Source organism: Ciconia boyciana, chromosome 13 (assembly GCF_034638445.1).
Source record: "Ciconia boyciana chromosome 13, ASM3463844v1, whole genome shotgun sequence".
NCBI lineage: Eukaryota > Metazoa > Chordata > Aves > Ciconiiformes > Ciconiidae > Ciconia > Ciconia boyciana.
This window is the reverse complement of record NC_132946.1, coordinates 1,409,066-1,435,478: the sequence shown is the minus strand read 5'-3', so window position 1 is coordinate 1,435,478 and position 26,413 is coordinate 1,409,066. Positions and strand designations below refer to the sequence as shown.

At 58.4% G+C, this 26,413-nt stretch overlaps 1 protein-coding gene and 1 long non-coding RNA gene across 3 annotated transcripts in view; one reads left to right on the top strand and one right to left on the bottom strand.

Annotated features, from left to right (window-relative positions):
- The window catches only part of GRID2IP (Grid2 interacting protein), a 43,954-nt gene that overhangs the window by 16,083 nt on the left and 1,458 nt on the right, over positions 1–26,413 (top strand). Inside the window, exons 4-20 of the mRNA XM_072878705.1 lie at positions 3,065–3,319; positions 4,897–4,982; positions 5,415–5,484; positions 6,805–6,899; positions 8,343–8,526; positions 11,202–11,356; positions 13,356–13,457; positions 15,947–16,044; positions 16,518–16,635; positions 17,031–17,356; positions 17,588–18,001; positions 19,304–19,391; positions 20,748–20,825; positions 21,590–21,786; positions 22,322–22,477; positions 24,399–24,485; positions 25,031–25,160. Of these exons, the coding sequence (XP_072734806.1) occupies positions 3,065–3,319; positions 4,897–4,982; positions 5,415–5,484; positions 6,805–6,899; positions 8,343–8,526; positions 11,202–11,356; positions 13,356–13,457; positions 15,947–16,044; positions 16,518–16,635; positions 17,031–17,356; positions 17,588–18,001; positions 19,304–19,391; positions 20,748–20,825; positions 21,590–21,786; positions 22,322–22,477; positions 24,399–24,485; positions 25,031–25,160 (2,639 nt within the window). The remainder of the gene's footprint in view (positions 1–3,064; positions 3,320–4,896; positions 4,983–5,414; positions 5,485–6,804; positions 6,900–8,342; positions 8,527–11,201; positions 11,357–13,355; positions 13,458–15,946; positions 16,045–16,517; positions 16,636–17,030; positions 17,357–17,587; positions 18,002–19,303; positions 19,392–20,747; positions 20,826–21,589; positions 21,787–22,321; positions 22,478–24,398; positions 24,486–25,030; positions 25,161–26,413) is intronic.
- On the bottom strand, positions 19,762–21,704 carry LOC140659272 (uncharacterized). 2 transcript variants are annotated; one of them, XR_012045064.1, is made up of 3 exons: positions 21,607–21,704; positions 20,545–20,769; positions 19,762–19,972 (listed from the first exon to the last, which is right to left on the bottom strand). It is a non-coding gene; the product is annotated as an uncharacterized lncRNA (long non-coding RNA). The 2 variants fall into 2 exon arrangements; XR_012045065.1 differs by lacking the exon at positions 21,607–21,704 and adding an exon at positions 20,852–20,984.

Here is a 26,413-nt window from a genome sequence, read left to right as displayed (position 1 = left end):
GGGAGCCGAGCGGCTGGGGACGGGCGTGCTGGCAGACGGGCTCCTGCCAGGCGGTTTCCAACCGCAGCAGCGTGCCGCCGACCTGGCCGGGCTGCTGCGGAGAGGGAGCGAAGGGCAAGCAGCTTGCAGCCTCTGGGGCCTCTCCCGGCCTGGAAAATGTCCTGAATTAGCATTCGTGTGTTAGAGCAGACTGAAACCTCCTGAAGAGCGTGTGCCGACACTGCTGCAGAGGAGGGTTAGCGCACCGGGGCTCAGCACACCCTACACCGGGGCCAGGGAGCGGGCACAGGGCTGCAGTGCCTAGGGCTGGGGACACCTTTCCCGTCCCCTCTCCAACAGGGAACAGATCCAGGGCTGACCTGGGACACGCAAGGAGAAGGAAGAGGAAGCTGACGGCACGAGGTCAGTGCTGCACGGCTCCCAAGCCCTCCCACGGGCACGGGCAGCCTGTGGGGCTGCTGGGACAGGGGCTCTGCCCTGGTCCCGGGCTGACCTCTGCAAACAGGGTGGGCACATCCGTGCTCCGCGCTGACAGGCAAAGTCGGGCTTGTCCTGCGGGACGGCAGGGTGCTGCAGAAATAGCCACGGTTTCCCGCTAAGCACCGGGCACCGTCCACCCTGTGCTGGTGCTGGTGCCAGTGCTGGTGCATGCTGCACGGGTGGCATTGCGCCCGAGCAGAGGACAGGCTGAGGCATCGACGCTGTCTAATCACACCCCGTGTGCTGCCTTTGGTGGGTCCCTCGTTAAGGACCAGACCTGAGCACGCACAGTTCAGAGGCCAGCGCCCGCTGAACCGCAGGGCGTCGGGGAGCTCGGGGGATCCAGCCCCCAGCAGCACTGCGGCACGGGGCCATCCTGGGCTCCCCGAGGCCGCGCTGCAAATTCCCTCAGAGGGTTTTGCAGAAGGAAACTATTTTGCATGCTTCAATCGGATTATTTTTAACAGTCACTTAGCCCCTCTCCTTGCTAAGACACCATTTTACTTGTAGTACTGAGTCAATTCACGGTGCAACCCTTAAAGCATGTCCTTGTGCCTCGTTATTGAGCTGGCCGTACTTTGCTCCTCAACCCTGATGTTTGTCAGCCTGCAGGCGAAGTAGCAGTCAGCGCAAAGTGGGACAGCCCTGCTGGAACGAGCAGGGCCAATTTAATTTGGCCAACTTAAATGGGAGCGTGCTCGTTTTGCCTGCAAGGAACCCGGACTTTTCCCAGGGCAGAGGCGTGGGGTCCTGCCGGGACTCACTGCCGTTGTGCCGTGTCCTCCCCTGCCACGGGGCCGCGGGAGCCTGCATCCCCGCAGGAGTCTGCTTACAGCTGGGTGAACTGTTTATTAGCATAATTTCACTCTTTTCTAGTTGCTGCTTAATCACAAATTGACTGTGAATTGTACCAATGTGTTACTTATTTTAAATTATCACCAAATGCTTTGCATGAGCATATGTCAGCCTCTGGATGGCTTGCGATCTGTCTGCTCCTACTCAGCATGAGCATCAGCTCTTATTTTGAGTTCTGCCTTTTGTTGGGGGGAAATAGAGATGTCCTGGTCCTGGTAGAGCTGGGATTTGAAGCCTCCCCTTCCTCCTCCTCTGGCTTCACCCAGGCTTTTGGGTTTGGTGAAGTTGCCCGAGAGACGGGGGTGACCCACGGGAGCCCCCCGCCAGCCCCAGCCTCTCCAGCCACGCTTCGTTAGCAGCCGGCCATCGTCACGGCCACGTCAGGCCGGCGGCAGGAAGGTGCAGCCCCTCAGAACAAGTTGCTTTGGGTCCTCTGACACCAGCTGCGAGTTTGGCCCAGGTAGTGCCCCCCGAGAGATGTGCCCCCCGGGAGATTTGGAAGCGATGCTCGCATTCCTCCTCCGCTGCAAGTGTCGGAGTTTGCGTTAATGTAGGGAGCGCGTTCTCACGCGCCACGAGGTGAAGAGCACTAATGAACCTCGCAGGATGGTGTTGTCTAACGAGCAAATGCAGCTGCGACAGGCAGCCCGGTCCGGGGGCAGGGAGGAGTTGCTATAGAAACACACAGATAACAGCTCCTCCAGAAGCCCCTAAATGTGCAAATGGGAAGGTAGGAGCAGGTGAGTGGGGTGACGGCGTCTCGCTGTTGCGATGGCAGAAGGAAAAGGAAAAGAAAAAGCGTTGTTACAGGGGCGAAGCTCCGGCCGGGGTGGGAGCGGTGCAGAGGCACCCAAAAAGAGCTTTGCACTCGCTGTGCATCTCCCGGGGGGTCCTTGAGCGGGGACAACGGCCGCTTGGCTGCTGGCAGAGCAGCTCCTACCAGGCAGAGGGGAGGTGACCTGAAACAGAGCAAGTTCCCAGCGGTGTCCCCTTGCCTGCAGCGTCACTGTGCCCCTCCTCGTCCCCGCAGCACCCGTGTCTCCCAAGGGGCGCGAGGCTCCTGCCCGGCCGCGGCGGGACCTGTGGGGTGGCAATAGCCAAGGCTGGAGCCCAGAAGAGTGGAGTCCAGGGCTCCCAGCAGAGGGGCTGGGGCAGGAGATGGGGAGCAATATTTCAGGGGTCCCAGAATGTGCTGGGGAAGAAGCGGGTCTGGAGGAGGCGGTTTGGCACTGGCACATGGGGGGCACGTGCACGTTGGGACCCCTGGCCGTGGGTACCACGCAGCAAGGATTGGGGTTGCAACGGACAGGCACCGCGGGGGCAAGGGTCCTCCCCTGCCCGGCCGCCTCCCTGCCTGCGGGCATGGGGGGAAGCAATTAATCTGGGACTCAAGCGGACCCTCGTCATCGGCGTACTGGGACCGGCAGCTGAAGGGGCCCGGGCCAGGATGCACGAGGAGGAACCGAGTTGTTTGAATGAGTCTCTGTGAGCACTGCGGAGGGGTGCAACCTCCTCACCCCAATGGAGCCATGCACAGGACGGGGCAGGAGATGCAGCCGGTGTCCCCAGCCCCGGCATTTGCAGCTCCGGGGGGGACTGAGGCCAAGAGTGCACGAGGCGCTGGGGCTGCTCTGACCTTTCCTTTCCCAGGTATGGCTGGATCCAGAGCTCGGGGCCATGGCCGCTCCAGCCCCGCGCCTCACTCCCCTCCCTTGTCTCATTTTTCCAGGATTTTCATCCCCAAGAAGCACCGGCAGCGGTTTGACGAGGTGGTGTCTCAGAGCCTGATCAGCAAGCTCTGCCGCTCCAAGAGCGAGCAGCACAGCAATCGGCTGCGGCGCAGCCGGAGCGAGGACCACCAGGAGCGGCTCCTCGTCTCCACCCGTGCCAGCTCCGTGCCCCGCAGCCACGAGGAGGCCAGCAAGAGCCTGCGAAAAACCACTTCGCTCATCACCAGCAATGTGGCCTCGGGGGCTGCCCGCAGGTAACACCTCTCCTGGACGCCCTGGAGCTCGCGGTAGCAGGGTCTGATTTGGTGTGGGTGGCAGCATGGGGGAGGGATGCCGGAGAAAGGGGGGAAGGCAGTAGGAAAGGAGATGGCTTCAGTGTGCAGAATGGGTGAAATCCTCCTGGGATGAGGATGAACAGAGACCTCACCTTCTCCAAGGGCACATTTGCACCCCTTGTCCCAGCTCTGGGCCACCCTTTCTGCCCCCTTGCTGTTGCAGGGCTCGCTGGGACGAGCCGAGTGAGGAGCTGAGATGGTACGTGCAAGCTGCCAGGGCATGTCAGCTCCTGTGCTGGGGGGGCTGCAGGGTGCCTGGCCGTGCCGGCGGGATGGAGGGCACCCAGGCACGGAGCAGGCTGTATCGTCCTGCCCTGCCCCGGTGGGTGTCTGGGTGCGAGGCCGCGGGAGGCAAGAAGGACGATCCCTGGTGCACAGGGGATGAACCCATTTCCCGCTGCCCATACGGCCAGACCTCAGCAGCCCCGGAGGGCTGAGCCCTGCCGTGCTGGCGGTGGCTCCTGCTCCGTTCCCGGCCCGTCCCATGAACAAGAGAGCAGTATCTGGTCTGCCAGCACAGCCAAGGAATCCTCCTGGGAGGGGCTGTGCTGCCACAGGCACGTCCCGAGCTATTCCCCTGCCTCCAGCTGGTATCTCCAGGGTGTTCGGCTGCAGCACGCCTTCCTGCCAGGATAATTTTTGGTGTGACTTATCCAAAATCCAGTTCCAGCACAGTCTCCCTCCCTGCCAGCATAGGATGGGTCCCTACAACAGGCTTTCTGGTTGTAAATGATCTCAGTGATGTTGCCTTCCCTCAGAGCTCCCCACAGGGAACAACTCCCAGCTCCCATCAGCCTCCCAGCAGAGACATTTCCTAATTGCTCCTTCCAAAATTTCCTAGCTGAATTTAATTTCTCTCTCATCAGCCTATGAGATCTTTGCCCCCTAAAACACATTGCCTCTCCTACTCTGTCAATGTGATATAAGCTATATCCTATGTTCCGCTTTAAAAACACATTGGATTTGAAGGACCGGACGGTGGTTTTATGAATTCGGTAATGAATGCAGAGCAAGAGTCTGTGCTCAGAGGCTCTGCCCCTCAAACAGCGGCATCTCTTCCTGCCTGCAGAGCACCCGGATCCCCGCAGCCCTCCCTGAGGTTTTGTCTGGGCCGTTTGTAGCACCCCTCTGATCGCTCGCCCACCACCACCCCGAGCTGGCTCAGCACTGTGGGCTCCCTCTGCTCCCCAGCACGGGCAGGCTGCAGGCAGGAGAGGCTGGCAGGACAGGCAGCTGCACTGTGGCCATGCCGGGCCACCAAAGCCACCCACACCTTCCCTCCATCCCCTCTCCCTGTGGGCAGGGCATGTCTGGGGGGGGTCCCATCTGAAAAACGCTTCGGTATCAAAGGGGACCTCGCGGGGACGCAGCGAGCATCGAGGGCTTGGGCACTCAGGGGATACCTGGGCTAATGGGGCTTTGGTGGGGCTGGGCAAGGAAACAAGAACCAAATATTTGTTGGGCTCTGAGTTGACATTTGCTTTTTTTCCCTGCAGAACTGTGCGAGTTTATAAAGGCAACAGAAGCTTTGGCTTCACGCTACGCGGCCATGCCCCGGTGTGGATCGAGTCCGTTCTGCCAGGTAAGGAAACCTCCAGCCACAAGGTTCAAAGATACCGATTTATCTCTGGTCTGAACTCAAAATGTTAAGTGCCTGCTGTTTGCTAGAAAATAGCAAAAGGGACTTTTACAAGGCTCAGTGATGGAGTCTCCAGAGTTGAATAATTAGTGTCTTTGGTACAATTTAGTTTGGCTTTACGCACTCCCTCTTTTGCAAGGTGGAAAATGTCTGTGTTCAGTAAATAGCCTGGAATCACACCCGAGTTTCCAATGCAAGCTGGGTGCTGGCATCGCTGCGCCCAGTAAACAGCCCCAGCCCACCCAGATAATCCAGCTGCAGTGGGTGCCCTGCCCCGGGGGTGTCCCTGGGCACAGAGCAGCCGGAGAGCTGGGACCCCCTCCCTGTAAGCAGGGGTCCGCCAGCTAAAGCCCCTCTCGTTCCCTGTGCATTTAGGGAGCCCGGCTGAGAAGGCTGCTCTCAAAGCTGGAGACCGGATCCTATTCCTCAACGGTCTGGACATGAGGTAAGAGGCTCTTTAGGAGACCTGTGCTAAGGGGTGGTGGGTGGCCAAGCACACGCGTGTTCACTTGTTCACTCTTGTGCAACAGAAATGAGAGCTGGTCATCCTTGAGACCTGTCTACTGAGGTGCACGAGGGGTTTTGCCCCATACGGGCATCTCCTTTACTATTCTTTTACAAAAACTGGCTGTAAGAGTAGTATTTCAGCTCCATCCCTGCTCCTCCTTTGACTTCTCTGTGCAAATAACCACATATAATGCATGACACGCTATATATAACTGGGGTCCTGACTGCAACCCACCTGCAGACCCTGATTCAAGCCACTGTGAGTTAAGGTGTACAAGTCAAACACCTGGGGTTCTGCGTTTGAAAGCAGCAGAGCACCAGCCAGGCCATGAATCACTCCCAGAATGGGATCATAAGTTTAAAACCACGTGGGCAATCGCATTTCCACCTGGAAGTTAATTCTCCTATATATTATTTGCGCACAACAAAAGCAATCAAACCAGAGCTGAGTGTGCACCTTGCCGGTGCAGTGGCAGCAGCCCGTATTTCCTTGGGTTGGTCTTTCCGCACAAAAAGCAAGAGCAAAGGGTTAGAAGAGGCTACACAATAAGAGAAAGTGATGAATATTTAAAGGTTAAACATCTGATGCTGCTTCTGCCGGTGCTCAGGTTCTCACATTTCAGCTGATCCAGCAAACTGTTGGCTGATGCAGCATTGCCAGAAAATAGAGGAGACCGAGTTGGAGATTGTCCTCTGAGCCCACGTTTTGGCAGGCGTTGTCCCAGGCTGGCCCCTACCCTTCTCCAAGGACACTCCAAGATTTTTTTTTTTTTTTGCCTACAAAAACGCATTTTACATCCACCTTGCATTTTCTTTTCATGCAGAATTAGGACAGGCAAGGAGAGACCTGCAGAAATGGAAAGTTCATCTGCTGGGTCTGAGCGTAGCTTAAAGTAACGCTGGCTTCACTTGCCGTCACAGCTCCGCAGGGTGCTCGCAGGCGTGCCCTGCGGCTATTCCTTGCTGCAGGTGCAGCGGAGAGCCCAGTCGCAGGGTGCGATTCACGCTCTCCCTTGGGGAGGCTCTTTGCTGAGCAGCACAGCTAGAGCCAAGCAAAGATCGAGAGTCCAGGGGAATTGCAGCGGGGCCCAACGCTGCCTGGCTCTGAGCAGCAAGGTGAGGCTTTTTGCAAGATAAGCAAAGCCAGTTGCAAACTTCCATTTCACCGCTGCTCTCCTGCGAGCTGCTGCCTGCAGTGCTGCCTGTACAGGCAAGGCAAGCCTGGCAGCCCTGACCCGGGCTCTCCTGTGCCCCGCAGGAACTGCTCCCATGACAAGGTGGTGTCGATGCTGCAGGGCAGCGGGGCGATGCCCACCTTGGTGGTGGAAGAGGGGATCGTCAACTTCTCCAACGGTAAGAGTGCGGGGAGGAGAGGGCCCGGAGCGGCAGAAACCCCACGCCAGCTCCCGAATTCCCCGCGCAGGAGGGAATCCTCCCATAGGCTCAGCAGGTTTAACGCGCTGCTCCTCTCGCCGGGGCACGCGGCTGCCCGCCTTCTGGGATCAGGCTTGGCTGCTCTCCAGAAGGGTTCATCCTACTGTATGATTGTCCTTGACAGCCCTTGCCACTGTCCTTTACGTGCAGTCTGTGCTGTGTACTTGACCGAAGTAATCCAACCCTGTGCATCCATGGTCGCTGTGCAAATCCCGCGGTTGTGTATGGCCTGTGCTGTTCAGAATAACTGCTGCTGTTATGAATAATTTAGCTTGCTGCTGGTGAGTGAGTCAGCGGGAGATGAGGGTGTCTGGGGCAACGTGGGTGGCTGTCAGCACGATTTTAGCGAAGGGGCATGACTGCAGCCCAGGGCAGAGCACAGTCACCGCTGTGTTTCCGAAGCCGTGCAAAGGCAGGAGGGTCGGTGCATTATTGGGGTGCTGCTCTGCAACACATAGCCCCAGGAATTAGGGACTGGCTCTTCCCTCCAGAGTAGCAGTGGACTCTCCTGAGCTTGGCATTAGGAGCCCGGTATTACCAACTTGTTTGCATGTGCCCTAGAAACAAAACCGAGCACCTCGCTACTTCACAGTACAGAGCCAGCAGCACTTAAATTCCTTCACTGCCCCCCCAGAAAACCCAAGAAATGATGGAATTTTTTGCTCCCACTGCCTTGGCCATATTCCTACATGGATAAGTGCATCCCACAGACACGGTCAGGTCCCTCTCCCAGCCATGCTTATTGCCCTGCGCTCACTGCAGAGGCAGCCAGGCTGTGGCACAGGGACCAGTGCAGATGAGCACGGCAAAGCGATTGACCTTCCTTGCCTCAGTTCACTCACAGGTAGCCCTTGACTGATGCTGCTTTTGAAGGCAATGATTATCATAAAGTGCTCTGGAACTTGAGCAGAGGCTTTAGAGAGCCAGAGAAGGAGTATCATCTGCCTGTGTGTAGAGAAAGTGCAGAAGCAGCATGGTTGAAGAGATAGATCTCAGAGAGCGTCCCAACCAAGACACCCCTGCTCATCTCCAGCAGGTCCATGGACCTACTGGAACAGCCACAAGCTCCAGAGCAGCTGGTCCAGAGCGTGGGAGGAAGGCAGGGGCAGTCGCAGCTCCACATGAGCCATTTCACCTTGTCACCGTGCTGCCTTCCAGTGACCAAAATCTGGTTTTGCTGGGGTAACAGTGTCTGTATCAGCACATCAGGATCTGTATTTCTGTGGAGCACCCATTGTGCATGGTGCAGCTGCCCGGGCCGTCCCCAGGACTGACCCCTGGTTTCGGGACAAGCCTTTTAACCCATGGTTAAGACCCTTTGTCTGTTGAATTTTCTTTTTTCTTTCTGCCTGCGCCTTGCAGACTCTGACTCTGCTGACTCCCCGAGCACCTCCTCTGCCCTCACCTCCCTGCAGTGGGTTGCAGAGATACTCCCCTCTAGCATCAAGATTCAAGGAAGGACCTTCAGCCAGCAGCTGGAGCACCTGCTGACTCCACCCGAGCGCTATACCATCTGCAAAGCGCTGGAAGGCTTCTTCCAACATCGGTAACTTGTTAGCAGCTCCCTTCCTCTAATGCTGGTACCTGGCCTGGTAGCAATGCCCGTGTCAGAGTCGGTCTCCAAGCAGAAGGCAGACCTCAGCCGCGAGGCTGCCAGCACGGAGCTCTGCTATGATCACATTCTCTGGTTTCCCCAGCTGTGTATTTCCCTGCGTGTGTCCACAGGGCACAAGCCCAGCTCTCACCAGGGCACCCGAGGACAGGGCAGACCCATTAGCTTTTGGGGTTAATTCAGTCACCCCTTAATCCTTCATAAAACAGCTTCGGTCCTCTGCAGCGCAGGCTCTCTTGCTGTCTGGCTGTCCCCAGCGGCCACAGATCCCGTTTCACCTCTTTCAGTAAATCTCGCCGCATCTCATCCTTCTCTTCTCAGCATCTCGGCTGCAGCGCAGGAGCGGCTGTGGCTGGCAGAGCCCTCATCCTGCAGCGGAGCACATCCTCCCGCCCCGCTGCAAGGGTCGAAACCGATCCCCTGGCAGACTCGAGGCTTTCAGTAGCAACCTTGTTTTCTGCCCTTAATCTTTAACCTTTCTGCAGCACAGTGATAAAGCCATCCCTCCGGGCGCTGGAGGATGCTTGCTGCCTCTTCCCACAGCCGCTGAGCTGACCGAGCCGGGCTGCCCGGCTGCTGCTCAGGAGCCTGGGTCCCGCAGGGGCTGTAGATGCACTGGCCAGGGCCGGGCAGGCTCCCGCTGCCACGGTGCAGCAGTCTGCTGGTGTAGAGATTAAAGGCTTGGAATCCTCAGCTTGTACTTAGGTTACTGATGGTACGAGAGAATAGAAACTACCAAGTACAACGCCACGGCTCAGGCCGAGGGCTGCACCACCCCCAGCATCCCCCGGCCCGCAGGGAGGCTGGGCTGCCTCTGTACCTGCAGGTGCTGGGGGAGGTACCGCTGCATAACCCCCCCGGCACCAGCCCAGTGAACCTTCTTGAGGCCCCGCGGTCACTAACGCTGCCCCGGTAAAGCAGACACCATGGCTTTGTGCTCTCCCGAGACTGCACTGCTTCTGTGGCATTCCCCAGTTGGCATTTCAGCCCCAGGAGCGGCAGCTGTGGGAGCGGATCTGGTCCTCGGGGTCTGCAACGGGGAAATGCAGACCCGATCCTAGCGGGGTGCTTGCTCTTGCTCAGTGGCACAAGGGTGGGAACCCGAGTACCATGAGTCGAGCCCCCAGGTTCCCCTCCCAGTGCAGGGCTGCCCACATTGCTTGGTCTTCCAGCAGTGTTTTACTGGGGGCTGTTGCTGCGGGGAGCAAGTCTCAGCGGGGGTACCGGCGTGCCCATCCTCTCCTCAAGCCATCTCATTTTGCCTGTAGCTGCCCTGGATGGCTCGACAGAGGCCACTGCTCCATTTAACAATAATTCATCATGACCTAATTGCGTGCCTGTCCCAGACAGGCCAGCTGTGACCTCTAACTGCTCCAACAAGGAGGGAAATCCCCAGACATTAAGTTTATGTTGCTGGCCACCACAGCACGCAGATACCAGCGTTTCCCAGCAGCAAAGACAGGAGATGGAGTCAGGACACCCCTGTTCTGGGCTTTGGTCTCCCAGCCAGTTTGCCCACGACAAGCCCGCTGGCCCTGGCCACCGGCCGGGAGGAGCAGTGCCTGCGCAGGGCAGAGCGGCCACCTGCCTCAGCAGCTCCTCCACAACACGTCAGCTTTTCTGAATGGGAAATAGGCGTCTGACAGCCAAGAGCTGTGTCCAGCTCCACAGAAAAGGCAAGTTAACCCCAAACTACGGAGAAACTAGACGTGACTTCTGGCAGGCTCTAGATGGCTCCTACCGCTTCTCATCCCTGCTGGCCCCCGAGGACCCCCAAGACACTTGACGAATGAAGTCCTTGCAGTATCTGAGCCTCTTCACCCTTCAGCTCTCCCCTGCATGCCTGGTCCCTGCCCCTTGGAAGGCAGCGATGGTCCAGTCAATTAACATCACAACAACAGATTTGTTCCTACGTATGCAATCTCCTTCCAGCTCTTTATAAGTTCTTACTATTACTTCTACATTAAGGATGCAGTAGTTGCAATGAGCTTTAACCCATCATCTCTGTCTCAGTTTCTCAGTAGAAAAGCAGCCTGACTTTAGCTCTTTGACCCAGGACAGCCCTTCTCCCCCAGGCTGCTTCATCCTCCTCACTGAATCAGGTGCTCAGCCCTGCTATTCTCAAGAGCCCTTCCACCATCTCTACACACTGCAGAGCCAACGTGAGACCAAGCCTTCAGCCCAGCGAGGCCACCGGCCCAGCTGCCCCCTCCAGTGCATCTCTACCTGAGCCTGCTTACCTGCTGCTGGCCAAAATTCAGGTCACTCCAGGGTGCCTCTCTGCTCCTGGTGCTCCTCCACCCCAGACCCCCAGCTGGCTCATGAACCAGGTTTTCTACCTGGCTGTCAGGTGCTGCCAGTCCCCAGGAGTTTGCTTTCCCCGTTAGCACCAGCTGCACAACTCCACTTCCCAAAGGGCTCGGTCCCTTGCTCGCAGCCCGGCACCTCTGCTTTGCCATAACCTGCTTGTGCCCCAGCCTCGGGCAAGCCCGGCAGCTGAGACCCGGGTGGAGGCAGGCTGGGAAGCGCCGGAGCCCCGGGAAGCGGCGTGGTGGGGCTGTGCCGTAGGGATGCGCCCGCTGCCCAGCCCTCTCTTTCCGATTTTGCAGGAATGTTGACACTCTCATTGTGGATGTGTACCCGGTGCTGGACACACCGGCCAAGCAAGTCATTTGGCAGTTTATCTACCAGCTGCTGACGTACGAAGAGCAGGAGCACTGCCAGCAAAAGATTGCCAGGTTTCTTGGTTACAAGTCCTTGGCAGGTGAGAGGAAAGCCCCTGCGCTCTGGCACGGACACGCCGTGTCCCACCGGGTCCACGGGGACCTCGGTCCGTCGTGCTGGGAGCAGGCTGGGGTGGCGAGGGAGCAGCCGGCTCTCCCCAGGGGCAGCGGCTGTGGCTCTGCCCTGCCTGCCTCCTGCCCGCACGCTGCCTGCACGGAGACGGCGGCTGTGCGGGGTGTAGAGCAGCGCAGAGGAGTTTCCAGCTCCTGTTACCGATGAGGTTGATCTGTAAATGTCAGGCGGGAGGTTACCTTCCCTGCACCACGGAGCCGTGTAGTTTTGGAAGGAAGCTCTGCATTGAGTGGAGAGATGGCACCCGAGAGGTTGTCTCTGGGAGCAAGCGCTTCTGGAAGCTGCTCGGGTCGTTAGAGGTTAGGAAGTCCTGAGAGGAAATAGCTGGTTTAGGGGCAGCATTCAGATTTTCAGCAGAAAATAAGCTATGGTGGCAGCATCCCTCGGGATGTCTCCAGCGGTCCAACGTACGCAGGTACCCGTGGTTAGAGAAGGTGGGGAGCGCGGTTCCCCTGGCAGTGCCGCGCCTGCCCGGGAGCACTGCTCTCCCAAGAAGACTTGGAAGGCAGTCGGCGATTCTCCTCCTCCCCGGTCCCCTTCTCCCCTCGCCGTCACCTGGGGCTGTGGCAACACCAAAACCAGCTGTGGGTTGCTGAGGGTTATGGGCTTTGCAGTCAGACAGCAGAAAAGCGAGGGCAAATTTGGAGTGAAATGGCTTAATCTTTGGATTTGGGCTTCTTAATTGCTTTCAAATTCTTCTCTTCTAAGCTATTTACATTGTGGTGTGTTTATTTTAGATGCAGCATAGGTAAAAAGAGGTGTTGCTTGAAGAGAGACTTTTGGAGGAACGCAGTTATTTTAGCACAGCCTTTCCCCTCGCAGGGCGAAACAGCTCGAAGTCCTGGTGCAAAGACTCCCTGCCGTGCATGGAAACCTGCTGGGTATTTGCTCACCTAATTTGCACTCTCAGTTACCACCGCTTTTGCGTGTGCAGAATCATGGCCCAACCTACCTAAAGTGTTGTGTGTTCCAAAGAGCTTTAGAAGGTGTCAAGGGGAAGCCGATTTATTTGCAGTTTGCAGCTGTATTTCAGGAATACAAAGCAGGTATCCCCAGCCACTGGCAGAGGAGGAAAGCACAGGAGTAAATCTCCCAGGACCAGGCTGTTTCCGACTGTTGTCCCCGGTTTGCAGGCTGGTCCCCGGCTCCTTTCAGCTTCTCAGGTGAAAGGGGCGACCTCCGACCATGTGAAGTTCTGGTTGTTCTGGTGCATTACGTGTGTGTCCGTGCGTGGAAGCACGATGGCCAGAGATCTCTGAATTTGGGTTAGTCCTTCATCTGGGCTTCTTCCAAACTCGGTGGCGATCTCTGATGTTTGTGTGTATCGGGCTGTCCAAGCATTGGTCTGTCGGATACCACGGAGACTGATGCTCCGGTATCTTCATCCTGCTGTAAGTCTGAGCCTCTCTGAGCTGTCGCACTGAACCGCACACGGACCAATCCATTAGACAATGTGGTTCTTCCAGGCAGCATTTTGGTGCTGGCCCCCACTCCCATCTTGTGTCCCTTGAGGGCCAGAAGGAGTTAGCCGGGTCCCTCTGGACCAGCCCAGCTCAAGGCTGGAGTTTCATGTGCACCATAAGCTGGTGCATGCCAATCCTGCTGGAAAAAGCAATTGCATGTCCCACCTTTGGGCATCCATCCGCCCGCCCCGTGCTGGCAGGAGGGTTTGTAACCCGCTCCGCTCCCCGGGGCCAGCGTGAGGACGGGGTGAGCGGCTACCTGGGGGACGGGCAGCTGCAGTGCCAGCAAGGCTGCGCGTGGGGTCATGGTCGAGTGCCGGGCTCCGAGAGCAGCTGCGAGTCTGATGGGCTTGGGGGAGCCCCATGCCATGGCGAGGGGGAATGGGGAGCTGCGGGGTCCGGCACGCACCGGCCATGCCTTACGAAGGGTGTTTTCTGCTGCAGCTGAGCCAGAAGCAGAGGATCGCTACCGCAGCTCCATTCGAGGGGCCTCCTTGTGCCGGGGAAGCCTCCGAACCCCCCGCCCCGAGGAAGGGGGGGCAGCAGGTGAGCGACTGGGGGCTGCGCAGGGGTTCCCTCTACGGGGAGGAGGAACCTGGGCCCGGGTGGCTGTGCCTGAGCATGAACAGTGGGAAAAGATGGAGGTCAGCAAAGAGCCAGCACAGAGGCTTTGACTGGAAATCCATGTTTTCAGAAACAGTTGAAATAAGCAGTTCCAGTAAGAGGCCACTTGGGCTGAGGCTGAGCGTTGTTTCCAGTCCCTTCCACTGCTCGGATGTGAACTGATGCTGCTGGTCTGAGCCCCCCGTTCTGGGGTGCACAGTTTCTAGCTTCCCTGTGAACTTTCTTGGACACCATCAAATTCACAGGGAAAACAGCATCTGTGGAATCCATGTGAGGAAGAAGATCACGGTTCAGTCCCTCTTTGAGACTCCTGATGAACTACACTCACGGCACAAACCCTCCCTCTTTTCAGAGAGAAGCCCCATATCTCCCCATTCCTGTGAAAATCCCGTCCTCCTGGTATTGCTGCAGGGCTTTCCGCAGCCCCCGGATCTCTAACCCTCTCCCCCAGATGCACCCCACGTTGCTCGTGGTGTTTTCAGTCCTTCGGGTCTTTGCCCTCCTCTCGCAGATGGCAGGACAAGGCATCCTGCCTATTCCTCCATCACCCTTAGCTGATTGCGAAGGGCACTCGACCTGTGCTTACAGCTTCTGACCACGACCTCCCCGCCACGACTTCCCCGCCACGACCAGCCACGCTCTGCGGCACTCCGGCTCCTCGCCTTCCTCCCGGCACCCCTCACCAGGAGCGTGGTGCTGCTCGGCTGTCGGGGAGAGCTGCTGCCGGAGCAGTCAACTCCGAGACGCTTCCCTGGGGAAGATCCTCTAACCTGCCTCCGAGGAGCATTTCTGGTTGTGATTACAGCACGGAGAGCGGCCGACAGCCGCGTACGCCGGAGGGAAGCCGCTCGCCCAGGCAGGAGTTCGCCAGCTGTGGGGGAGCAGCCTTGTCCTCGGCTGCCCTGCGGAAAGAGCAGAGCAGCCCGCATGCTGTCCTGCTAACCTTACCCGAGCCTGAGCAGGCTCTGGGGTGCACCCCGCCCCGGGTGCTCCTAGCTCACCTCCCTGCACAAACCCTTTATTTATAAAAAGCAGACAACGTTCCTCAGCCCTGGAGAGGGAGGTGATGCTCGGGGGGGATGCACCGCTGATGTTCCCGATGAAAGCCCCACTCCAGAGCCCTTTCTCATTACAGCCAGCTACGTCCGTCCTGGGCTCTTCTTTCTTTGTTGCCATTAAACGCTGGGCTCTGAGCGCACGGGTCCAGTTTGGTACTGGTGTGAGCAGAGCTGCTCCGCTGGGCTCTCCGAAGCTCTGCCTGCCCGCCCCAGTACCCAGCCTGGCCCTGACCGCTGGGTGGAAATATTGTGGCTGAAGGGAATGCGTATCCGTTCGAGCTGCCCTCCGGCAGCTCGGGAAAGGCAGGGGTTGCAGACTGCTTCCTCCTGGCAGCCCCTCACACACCCTTGGAGGTAAATCAGGGGTCTGGACACGTCTCTGAGAGCTTACACTGCTGCAGCCATTAACCTCTGAACAGAAGCTCTCCATGGATGTAACTGGAAAAACAGCGTTTTGTTTGGAGCTGGTCAAATCAGCGTCACTCCAGGCGAGATCCCTTGTGCCTTCACGGGGGTCCAGACCTTCCTCCCTCCCTCCCACCCTCCTCATGTCCCCCGCAGAGCCCCGTCTCAGGGGACACTGCTGGGGCGGCTGGCACTGCCCGGGCATCTGCGACCGAAAGGACCAGATTTTGGAAACTATGACCTCGACTGCCATGCGTGGTGTCCAGCACCTACCAGGGAGGCTGAAGGAAAAGAAACCAAGAAAAAAGAAATACCCATGGCACTGTGGCGTCTTGATACCTGGAGAGTTCTCGACGTAGCGCAGCTCCCGCGTGTGCCCTGGATAACGTCTCTTCCCCTGAAATGCTGTGATGGAAACTCCTCGCTCGGCACTGTGCCCTGTGCGCGGCCCTAGTGAGGCACGCACTAACCACGCCGCAGTCGCAGCACTGCTCGGGTGCTGAGGATTTATAGGCAGCTTCCAAATCTACCAATTGGGCAGACTGAGAGAGAAATAATATCCTCGTTTTATAGAGAAAGAAACTGAAAACGGAGAGGTAAAGGGCAAGGCACAGGAGGATTTTGTCTCAGCTGTGCTTGTTTTCTAGCGTGCATCATGCTTCACTGCCGGGTGACTTCTGCTGCCGCGCGGGGAAGCCCGCAGCGAGACGTTCCCTGCTGCACACGCAGCCCACGCGTGGGGCTGCCGGCCGCCCTGCATCGGTCCCTCGGGACCCCCAGGCCTGGGAGCTCCCGGTGCTTCGCCGCACGCCTGGGCAGGGAGGACGGCGCCGGGTCCCGGCGGGGGGAGACGGGGGGGACCTTGATGGGTCAGGGCAGTCGGGAGCCCTGGGGGGCACAGGCAGAAGGAGAGGCTCCTGACTGGTTTGTCTCTTCCTTCCCTGGCAGGCCAGAGTGACACCGTGGAGGTCCCGGTTCGCCTGATCCCTGGAGAGAGACAGGCTGGCGATGGCACATCCCTCCCGGAGACGCCCAACCCCAAAATGGTGTGACCTCGTGGGGCTGGGGGGGACGCCTCTGGGGAGGGCTTTGCCGACGTGTGCGGGACCGCCGTGTTCCCAGGGAGGGTCGGCAACTTGAGTCCTTTCGTGTTAGCACAGGAAAGCAGAAAAAAGGGAACAGGGGAATGATGTGCCTGCGTGTAATACTTGCTGGTGGCTGACAACATCCCTGCCTCGGGGCTCGTCTCTGAGATCAGTTCCCTGGGCAATTAGTCGGTTTAATAAGGCTGGTGTCGGTCAGCGTCTTCCTGCAGCCGTGTGCGTGAGAGGCTCTTGGGGAGCTTCAGAAAAGGCAGAGTAGCCTCGGGTTGGGGCGAAGCACTCCTTTAAAGAGTAAGAGACCGGGGGTGGCGGGTCCGCGGTGGCTGTCCTGTCCCCAGGACATCGCAGGTCTCTGGGGGCTCCACAAGCCCATCTCGATTCGGGCATCGACCGCAGCTCTTTGCCCTTTTTTTCAGATGTCGGCTGTCTATGCAGAATTAGAAAACCGCCTGATCGGCAGCTTTGCTGGCAAGATGGGTAACGCTGCCCTGCACAGAGCATCGCCTCCTGCCCCAGAGCTGGCGCACGCTGCAGGTAGCGTCCGGCTTCCCAGGGCGTGAGAGAGGCAGTTTGGGGGGATCTCAGGCGATGGTGGATGGTGCTGGCCAGGCAGGCGGAGGAGAAGACATCTTTCTCTCGGTGCCATTTTATAACGAAGCAGTGACAGTGCCACGTGTGAGCCCAGCGATGGCTCCTGCAAAGCTGCATCTGCAGGAGGGCACGGAGCGCGTGGGATGGCAAATCCCGCGGGACCCCAGCGCGCTGCTGTGCGGCGCAGGGCACTGCCCGGGGGATCTCTCCTCCCCGCAGGCTGCACCGTTACCTCGCGTCACGTTCAGCGCGGTGCTGGGGCTCGTCGCAGCCCGTGGGTGGGTGGCTCTGGGGAGCGCCCGGTGCAGGACCCCCCTCGACAGCGTTCTGTCCCGCAGGTGCTCGCAAGCCGGGGATGGCGATCTCGTGGCCGAGCGACCCTCTGGCCTCCCAGCAGTGCTACTACCGCCTGCACAGCAGCGTGGCTTCCCCGAGCAGCACCGAGTCCAACCCCTACGTCAGCCTCGACAGCAGCCCAGCCCCGTCCCCCAAGCACCGGGACTACTCACTCAGCCCTCTGTCGCGACGGAAGAAGCTCTTCACCTTCTCCAGGCCCCCGCGCAGCCGCGACACTGACCGGTTCCTGGACGCCCTCAGTGAGCAGCTGGGACACCGGGTCACCATCGTGGACGATTTCCTCACCCCCGAGAATGACTACGAGGAGGTGAGCGTGGCGCAGGGGTGGCTCGGTGCACAGTCTGTGTCCCGGTCGTGGAGTCATCCATCGTGCAGCCTGCACCGCACCGGGATGGGCGCAGAGCCTCTGGGGACAGGTCCCCAGGTGGCGGAGCGGGGGGGGGTGAGGGCTGCACGGCTGGGGGGCAGGACACCCCTGAGGGCTGGGTGGGTGGAGGATGAGGTGCCACCTTCAGCCTCTCCTCTCTCCCTCACCCAGATGAGTTTCCACGATGACCAGGGCAGCTACGTCACCAACGACGCCAGCAGCAGCGAGTACATCAGCAGCAGCGACGAGGGCAGCTCCCTCACCTACTCCACGCTCTCGGACCACATCCCCCCGCCGCCGCTCAGCCCCCCCCCACCACCGCCCCCCCTGCAGTTCCACGACCCCCAGAGCATCCCCACCAAGGCAGAGGCCGCAAAGGCCAGCGCATCGCCTGCCCCCAAATCCCACGTCGGCCACCTACACCCTATCCCCCCCCCGCCGCCGCCGCCGCCGCCCCCCCCGGTGCCCTGTGCCCCCCCCCTGCACCGGGGGCTGCTGCACCGCAGGAGCGAGTCCAACCACATGAGCGTCAAGAGGCTGCGGTGGGAGCAGGTGGAGAACTCGGAAGGGACCATTTGGGGACAGGTACGGCCCGGGCGCGGGGAGCAGGGCGGGGGCAAGGGTCCAAACCGTGGGCTGGGGAGCAGTTGCCTGTGCCGAGGCCGTGCAGGTCGGTGGGAGCATCCGCGGGCACTGCCCTCCTCCCTGCCCAGAGCGCTGGGGGGGCCGTCCCCTCCCCGCCGCATCGCATCCTAACCTCTTGTTGGGCCACACGTTCAATACCTTGGCCAAGGGAATGAACTCTGAAGATGCCACGCTACAGGAAGTCTCATATTTATTTTCATCCTTTTAATTGTTTGGACCGAAACTGCCGGGATGAGAAGAGGCTCTGGAAAGCACCTGAAATGCGCTTTTTTTTTTCCTGCAGCGTCCTGGGGAACGCTTGCTTTCCTGCTCTCTGTGGGTTGACATAGGCAGGAGCTGCCTTCAGACATGTTCTGCAGCTGTAGGAGGTTTTATCAGTGGGAAATGGCGAGGATGGTTGAAAGCAGAGTGATGGGGAGAGCACTGAGGCAGGGGAGGGCACCGGAGGGGGAAAGCGGAGGCGAGGAGTGAGACTAGATGTGATAATCCTTTGGCATCGTGGACTTGAAGTGACGTGGAACTCTGGAGGTGGATTCAAGTCCCTGCAGGGAGAAGCTGGCCTCCCTGGAGTTTAACTTGCAGCCTCTGTGTCTCTCGTGGTGATGAATGTGTTCAGATGTGCCATATTCTTTGTGCCCCAAGCAGCTAGAGGGGAGCTGTGGGATCATCTTCCAGTCCCACAGGCACCCACCTCGTAGCAAGCACTTGAGATCCTGCAGGTCCCTCTCCCTGGCACTCCGGAGAACAAGATGTTTCTTCCCAGTGATTTTTTGTATGCAAAAAATTCCCACAGTTTCTGGAATTCCCACTTTGTCCTTCAGTAAAGCAACGTGCCCAAGCAGCAAGCGAAGAGCAGCAGTGCTCTGTAGGATTCCAGCTGTGTCAGAAGCTAAATGAATCCGTGGGGCAGTGCCGCCAGCTGCAGGGTGTGAGGAAATGCTGATGGGGTGATCTCCGGGTTTCTTCCTTTCTTCTGAAATGAGAACAGGTCCCACCAGATGGGCTTAGCGACTTGTGTAGAAACTGCCTCCACAGAGGGGAACGGCTCACCAGGCTCTGGTTCCTGTGCAGGGTCTATGATGGCGGAGTCTCCAGTTACAGGACAGTGCCATCGACCTGTCCCGGTTTCTTCTAGGGACGCAGAGCTTCGCGTGGGGCAGAGGGAAGGTGGCCCAGCGCAGGCGGGCGGTGTGGGGCTGTCCCCTGTCCCAGCACAGCTCCTGACTCTTCCTCCTCCTGCAGCTCGGGGAAGACTCGGATTACGACAAGCTGAGTGATATGGTCAAATACCTCGACCTGGAGCTGCACTTCGGGACACAGAAGCCTACGAGTAAGTACCTTAACCCCAGAGCAGGTCCTGGTACCGGCCAGAGACCGGGGTGCTGGGAGGAACCGGGGCTCGGTGGGCAGCAAGGCAATGCCTGGTCCTAGCATCACTCGCGGCACAGAATTCATTCATATTCAGGATTTTGTGGCTGCTGGCGCAGCAGATCATTAAGGTGGAGATCATCTCACTAGCTCCCTTAATTTTCTTCGCTGCCGTTACCTGTTTTCTCTCTGCATTTCAGTCGATCGGGGCAGTGAAACCCAGCTGGAGGGTTTCGCTCCCTGTTGCGCTCAGTGCTGCTTCCCGGCTCTCATAGTGCCTGCCCAGCCATCCCCATACCGCGGGGAACGCCGGTGTGCCAGCACCACTCGCCAGTGCCACGAGGGGCCTGGTTTGCAACACAGCAGAAGCTCACACCTGCACCGCGTCTTGTAACGATTTGTGCGCAGCCTCTGCTTGTTACGGTCTGTGCAGGATGGACAGTCAGCTGGGCCGTCGGCATGCACGGACACCGAGTTGTGCTGCAGTAGCAGTAAAATGGCTGCAAATTAGGATTGCAGCTCTGCTGCTTTGAGAACTCAGCCCTGAAAAAGCCGTGAAAACATTTCTCTGTCCATAGAGAGCATTATGAGCAACACTTTTCTTTTTACATATATAATGTTCCCCCCGAAACTACGTATGGGGTCCGTAGCTACCTGCCGGTGCCGCCTTCCCATTGCTCTTGCATGGGGGGCTCCTGCAGACCCACTGACCGGGATCTCCCACCCACCGGGATTTCTGGGCGCTGCAAACCCAGAGAGCGGGTCCAGGCTGGGGGTGCCAAGTGGCGGTGGCCGGGGCGGCCGCCCTGCGCAGCAGGAGGCATTCGGGGCATGGGGTGGCAGCGGTGCGCTCCTGTCCCCCGCAGCCTGCCTGAAGGGAGGTGTGGGGCCACGCGGCCGCCTCATTTACACTGGGAAAAGTAAAATGCCAGCGGGATGTCTGAGCTCTCCTGCAAGGGACATGGCGCACGACGGCAGAGCTGAGCTAGAGCGGGCAGATACAGATGGGACTGGCAGTGGAAGTGGGATGAAATGGGATTCTTCTCAGGGAGTGTCTTTTTGGGGATGTTTCTGGGCAGTCTGGGATTTTCTGTGTGTTTCACCTCTTGTTTTACCTTTTTCAGCTCCAACTGAGTCCTCCATTGAGGAGATCTTTGAATCGCAGAATTCAAGGATTCCCGGAGCCATTGCTGTGTGCAAAGCATCAGTTCTCCTCTCTTTCATTCATGGTTTCACTGTTTTCAGGACAATTTTCTTCCTGCTGGAGCCAGCTGAGCCTGTCCTTACCCATGATTAAATCTTTCAGTTTCTCTTCCAGAGCCAACTCTCATGCCTGAAAACTTTAAAAAGAAAGACGTGGTTGAAATTTTGTCTCACAAAAAGGCCTACAACACATGTAAGTAAACATCACGGTGAACCTACCCCCCAAAACAGGCCCAGAGATGGGACCGGGGATGTAGAGAACTGGAAAGGTAAAAGGAAAGAGGCTTCATGAGCACAATCCCGGGAGCGCAATCCCAGCACAGCTCTGCTGGTCTGGGCTGTTCCTGCAGCCCACAGCCCCTCCAGGCTGGGCTCAGCCCCGGGCAGGGGGAAGAAGGCGGCTTTGCAAGGACGGACGGAGATGGGATGTGACTCATTGGCCTGGGGAGGGAGAGGGGAAGAGCTCGCATGGCCCCGCGGGGCAGCGAGGGTGTGCGGGGCTGCCCTGCTGCACGCCGGGGAAGGGTCAGTGCCGCTTCTCCAGGACGTGCTTCTGGTAGGAAGGAGGGTGGGAGGGCTTGGTGGGACCCTGTGAGCCCCCGGTCTCCTGGCCGCAGGGGACGTGGGAGAGGAGGCGGCTCTGGGGGTGGTTTCCAGTGCAGCCCAGCCTGATGCGCTGGTGATGTACGTGCACGATGATGCAATACCCTGGGGGGGTCTGCAGGACCAGAGTGACCCCTCAGGGCTCCCGGGCAGCTGCTGCAGGGCCTCGGGGAGCAGAAAGCCCTTCCTCTCCCCAGGGCTGACCCTGTGCCAGCATGGAGAAGTCCACGCCACTCTCACACCATGGAGAGATTGAACTTCCCCTCCTGGCCCTGTCCTGCCAGGCAGTCTGTCCCAGCCCCCCGGGGTCCGGTCCTCCTCCCCCCCCAAGTGACGCACCTCCCTTCCCCCCAGCCATCCTGATAGCCCACCTCAAGCTCTCGCACATCGAGCTGCGCCAGATCCTCATGACGATGGAGACGGACCGCCTGGAGCCTTCCCACATCAAGCAGCTCTTGCTGTACGCCCCTGATGGGGAGGAAGTCCAGCGCTTCCAGAGCTACAAGGAGAACCCCGGCAAGCTGAGCGAGCCTGACCAGTTTGTGCTGCAGGTACCTGCGGGCAGGGATGTGCTCCAGGAGCGAGGAGGTCTGCATGTGCAGTGTCCCCGGGATGTCCCGCTGCGAGCTGGAGGGGAGGAAAACACACAGCAGAGAGGAAGCAGTCAGCAGGACGCTGGTCTGCTCACGCGTGCTGTGGGATGGGAAGAGCTGGTGGCAGCAGTCACAGGGACCGCCGGCGAGCGATGCTCGGGCTGATGCCCGAGGTGTCTGGCAGCTCCCACGGCGGCTGTTTTACAGCCAAAGCATACCACAGTGTTTACAGTAAGAGTGACTTTGCCCAAGTCTGAATTACTTTCTGTTGACGAAGTCACTTGTGGATATTGGCATGAAACCTTCCTCTCCGGTGGCAGCAAACTGGCCGTGCTGTGCGAGCTACAGCAGCCGTCCCCGCTGCTCTGCGGTGTCGCCTGCGCTAAGCAAGTGCATGCTGCTTCCCTGTGCAGGGAAATATGCTGGGAAAAACACCATATAGGAGGGATTATGGCTAACGGTGATAGCAGTGATTTTCTCCTTTTGCTCTCAGATGTTGTCAGTACCAGAATACAAGATCCGCCTGCGCAGCCTACATTTTAAGACCACTCTGCAGGAGAAGACGGAGGAGATCAAAGCTAGCTACGAGTGCATCTGCAAGGCCTCTCTCGAGCTGAAAAGCAGCAAGAAGCTGGCCAAGATCTTGGAGGTCAGGACCGTCCTTACTTCTGGGAACGGCCACCGGGGGCCCCCAGCGCCCGCGGGAGCACCCGCAGGCAGCCGGGCAGCTCGCGGGCAGCTCGCGGGCAGCTCGCAGGCAGCCGGAGCGCAACTCCAGCCCCATGGCTGTGTCCTGGGCCCCTCCGGGTCCGGCTCGGCCAGGCTCCATCCCCTGGCAGCTCCCGGCTTGTGGGCATCGTGGCCCCGGGAGGATGCGGGAGGGCAGATCGCAGACGGCCACGCACCCACCCGCGGCACGCAGCAGGGCTGCAGGAGCTAGAAACCCGTCCAGGAACACAGCAGAGCCCACCGAGGTTGTCCTTGGGCTGCCATGGGGCTGGAGGATGTGGGGTTTGGCCGGGCAGTCACGGTGTGCGTGGCCACGCGTAGGGAGCACTGCAGGCTGGTCCCTGCGTGCAGCCGTGGGCTTGTGCCAGCCCTGCCACGGTGCGGGCAGGGGTCCCGCACGCTGCCCGTCCCTCTGAGGAGATGCCTTTGGGGTGCCCGGCACGGGCTGTGCCTGGCACTGCGCTCGCAGGAGAAAACCGATCCCACTGCAGCTGCTCTCTGACCCTGCTGAGATGAGCTGCCCCAAATTAATGTAACTCACTTGGGTTTGCTTTTAAAAAAATGCAGGTGGGATAAATGAGGACACGATGTGACAAAAGGCATTTCCAGAGGAGAGATGAACCTCCTTAGTGGCTCCTGCCCAGTGACCCCCCAGCGCCTCGTTAAGTCCTTGGAGGGCAATGGCTGGTTGCAATTAACGGGTGGTGAACAGAAATTCAGAGACTCCCAGGCTGAAATCCAGGCAGTCCTGAGGTCCCCGCTCCTCGCCAGGCCCCAGGAGGGACATCAGGACTCCGGTGAGCCCAGTCTGGGGTCCTGCTGTGCCTCCACGGCTGCAGAGCCGCAGCACAAGGAATCGGAGCATTCTGGAGGGGAAAGCTGGCTCTGCTGGATCACTACTTTCCCTTTAAAATATCCCCTTAAAGTTCTGCAGATAATAGCTACAAAAGGCTTTGGGAAGAGGAGAGCTTAGGCACTGGCCAGTCAGCAGGAGAGTCCTTGTCCCGCAGGCAGATCTCAGAGTGGACCTCCAGACTTAGCCCTGGTCCTGCAAGGAAAAACAACGGAGAAGTAAAAAGGCAACACCAAATTGTGCACGCCCAAAGCCTGAGGCTATAACACAAGACAAAATCCCCCCTTAAATGTTAACAAAGCTTGGGCACCTGCATCGTCTGTCTGGAAGTGGCAAAGGAGCCAAGCTGGTGTCAGTGGTGCCATGGGCTCCCCGCAGCTCTCCGGCAGCACAGACCTTCTGGACTGGAAGTTTGGGTCTGCAGATGACAAACGGGTTGCATTTTCTAGCTCCTGCTGAAGGCACAGGAGAGGCGGTGGACGAGGACCAGTTCCTGTAGCTGAAATGTGGGCTTTGCTGTTGAGGGTTCAGTGCAGGCTTCCTACGGGAGCAGCCCAGAGAACGGCCTGCGCCACCGACCACGGCCCCGTCCCTTGGGGCTGCTGTGCCACTGGCCGTGTTGGCAGCCCTCCTTCTCCCAGCGTGCCGTATGGGTGACAGGATGAACAGTGGGTACAGAACCAGCAGAAATTCTGCCTTTAACATGTATTCATCCACCTAATCTAACCCACTGAATGAACTGATAAGGTTTTATTACCGATGCTCTATGAGCACATGTAGTACCGGGCCCCTTAGCAGAAGTGACCTGACACAAAAAAGGGTGTTTTCCCACCATCCTGTAGACAGAGGGAGGCATTTTAGCTCTGCTCCTACCACATCGTTGGTAGGTCTCTGTGACCCAAAAGCGGGTACAAAAGGAGATGGGAGACAGGACGATATAAGTGCTGGAGGTCACTGGCCAGTCACTCACTGAGGTTTCTCTTTGCAGTTTGTGCTGGCGATGGGAAACTATCTGAACAACGGGCAGCCCAAGACCAGCAAAACAACAGGCTTTAAAATCAACTTTCTCACCGAGGTAAGATGAAGCATGCTTGTTCCCGTGCAGGAGGCACCAATGCCAGGAGCTCCAAGTGCCCGGTTTATCGTGCCTGTCCTCGTACGAGGCTCCTGGGTGCAGCAGCTCCCAGAGCGGGGACTGGTGGGAAGGCTGGGATCAATGTGCAGGGCTGACTTCAGAGAGGTCCTAAGGGTGGTCTGGTGCTTCGGTGTGCTGGGACCTGAGACCCAGGCCTTCTGGCTGTGGGGTGGGAGAAAATGAAGGTCTTTACCCCATGTGGGTTGCTGTGGGACTCCTGAGGGGTGGGGGACAGGGTGACAGCCCTGGCCTGCGGGAGGGAGGCATTGCTTGGCATCTCGACGCCGCTAATCTGGGTGTAACACGCTGTGTAACCATTAAATATCCTATTTAAACATTAATCCACATAGCACGGCTGGGAATTGTCATGCACGTGAATGCAGGGTGAGCCGGGCAGAACAGAGGAGGCCCTGTGTATTTGGGTCCTTGGCAAAACCTGCTCTCCTCTGCATAGGAATCTCCTTACTTGTTTTGCTTTGCCGTAGCTGAACACAACCAAGACTGTTGATGGGAAATCCACCTTCCTGCACATTCTTGCCAAATCACTTAGCCAACATTTCCCAGAGCTCCTGGGCTTTGCCAAGGATCTTCCTACAGTGCCGCTTGCTGCCAAAGGTAAATGAACAAAAGCATCTGCAAGCTCCGTGTCTCCTTGCGCTGCCTCTTGGTTTTGTATGGGTCTAGAACTGGTCATGAGCTGCACAGCATTGGCATGAGCACGATGGAGGCCCAAACAAGTCAGGAATGGTCCTGAGCGAGAGGATGGGGCTAGGAAGGGACGAGGTTAGTGACAGGGAAGGTCCCGTCCATCCCACGCTGCCACACATGGGAGTGTCTGGACAAGGCTCTGTCCCTGACCTGAACCTTCCTTCTGACTTGAAAAAGTGGTTCCCAAGTTCAGAGGTATCATCTTGTAAGTGCAAACGAGGCACAGAAGAGGGAAGGGCCAGGAGCCGGTCTGCTCCACCCAGCCTCTGCCTCCTTCCATCCCTGGCGCGCAGCCTCCCCGGCGTGGGTGCCAGCGTTATTACTGCTTGCAATCGCGTGTGGTACGGAGTGTACAGCACCCTTCGTGTTATGAGTTCACAGTCCAGTCGCAGGTATGTCATGCTGACTGAGGATCGTACGGCTTCATTGGCTGCAATAAAAAAAAGTCACATAGATGCTGGGGTTATCATCCATCCGCTTGCGTTGGTGGAGTCACAACAGGCTGGCTCCATGCAAAGCATGGCCTGCAGTCTCCTTGCACACCATCCCCTGTTGTTTGTGAGTAATTCCCTTGGGAATTAGTGCTACAGTGGATAAATAAAGGAGAAAATTCAGGCCTGGAGATGCAAATTTCCACTTGATGAAGGTCTGTACCTGTAGCTTTCCTAGCTGGATTTTGTAGCTGGCCTAACTGTTAAATAACACTTCTGTCACTGGAGCCTCCCTGCCGCCCAAACTCCTGCCACTTTATACCCAATTTCAGACCGTGCGCTATCCAGGGCTGCCCAGCTTCGCTCTCGTACAGGCCACAGAGCGACACAGCTGCAGCACGTAACCCAAACCCTCCTGACATGCTGCAGCTCACCTTCTCCCTTGCCTGTAGAAGAGCTAAGGCTTGGCTGCCCAAGACAGCAAGGAGCCTGAACTGCTCATCCCTCTCCTGAATGCTGGTGCTATGATGAGATGCCACGGAGGGCAGCCTGGATATTACCCCTTGTCCCACCGTCCTGTACTCTCCCTCTGTCCCCCTCCCAAGCCAACCACCTGCGTATCCATCACTGCCCTCGTGCCGCTGAGTCCTGCGCGCTCCTTGCTCTTGGCATGTTCCAGGCTGCTCCTTTTGAGGTTCTTGGCATCTCTTGGCCTGAGCACCCAGCAAC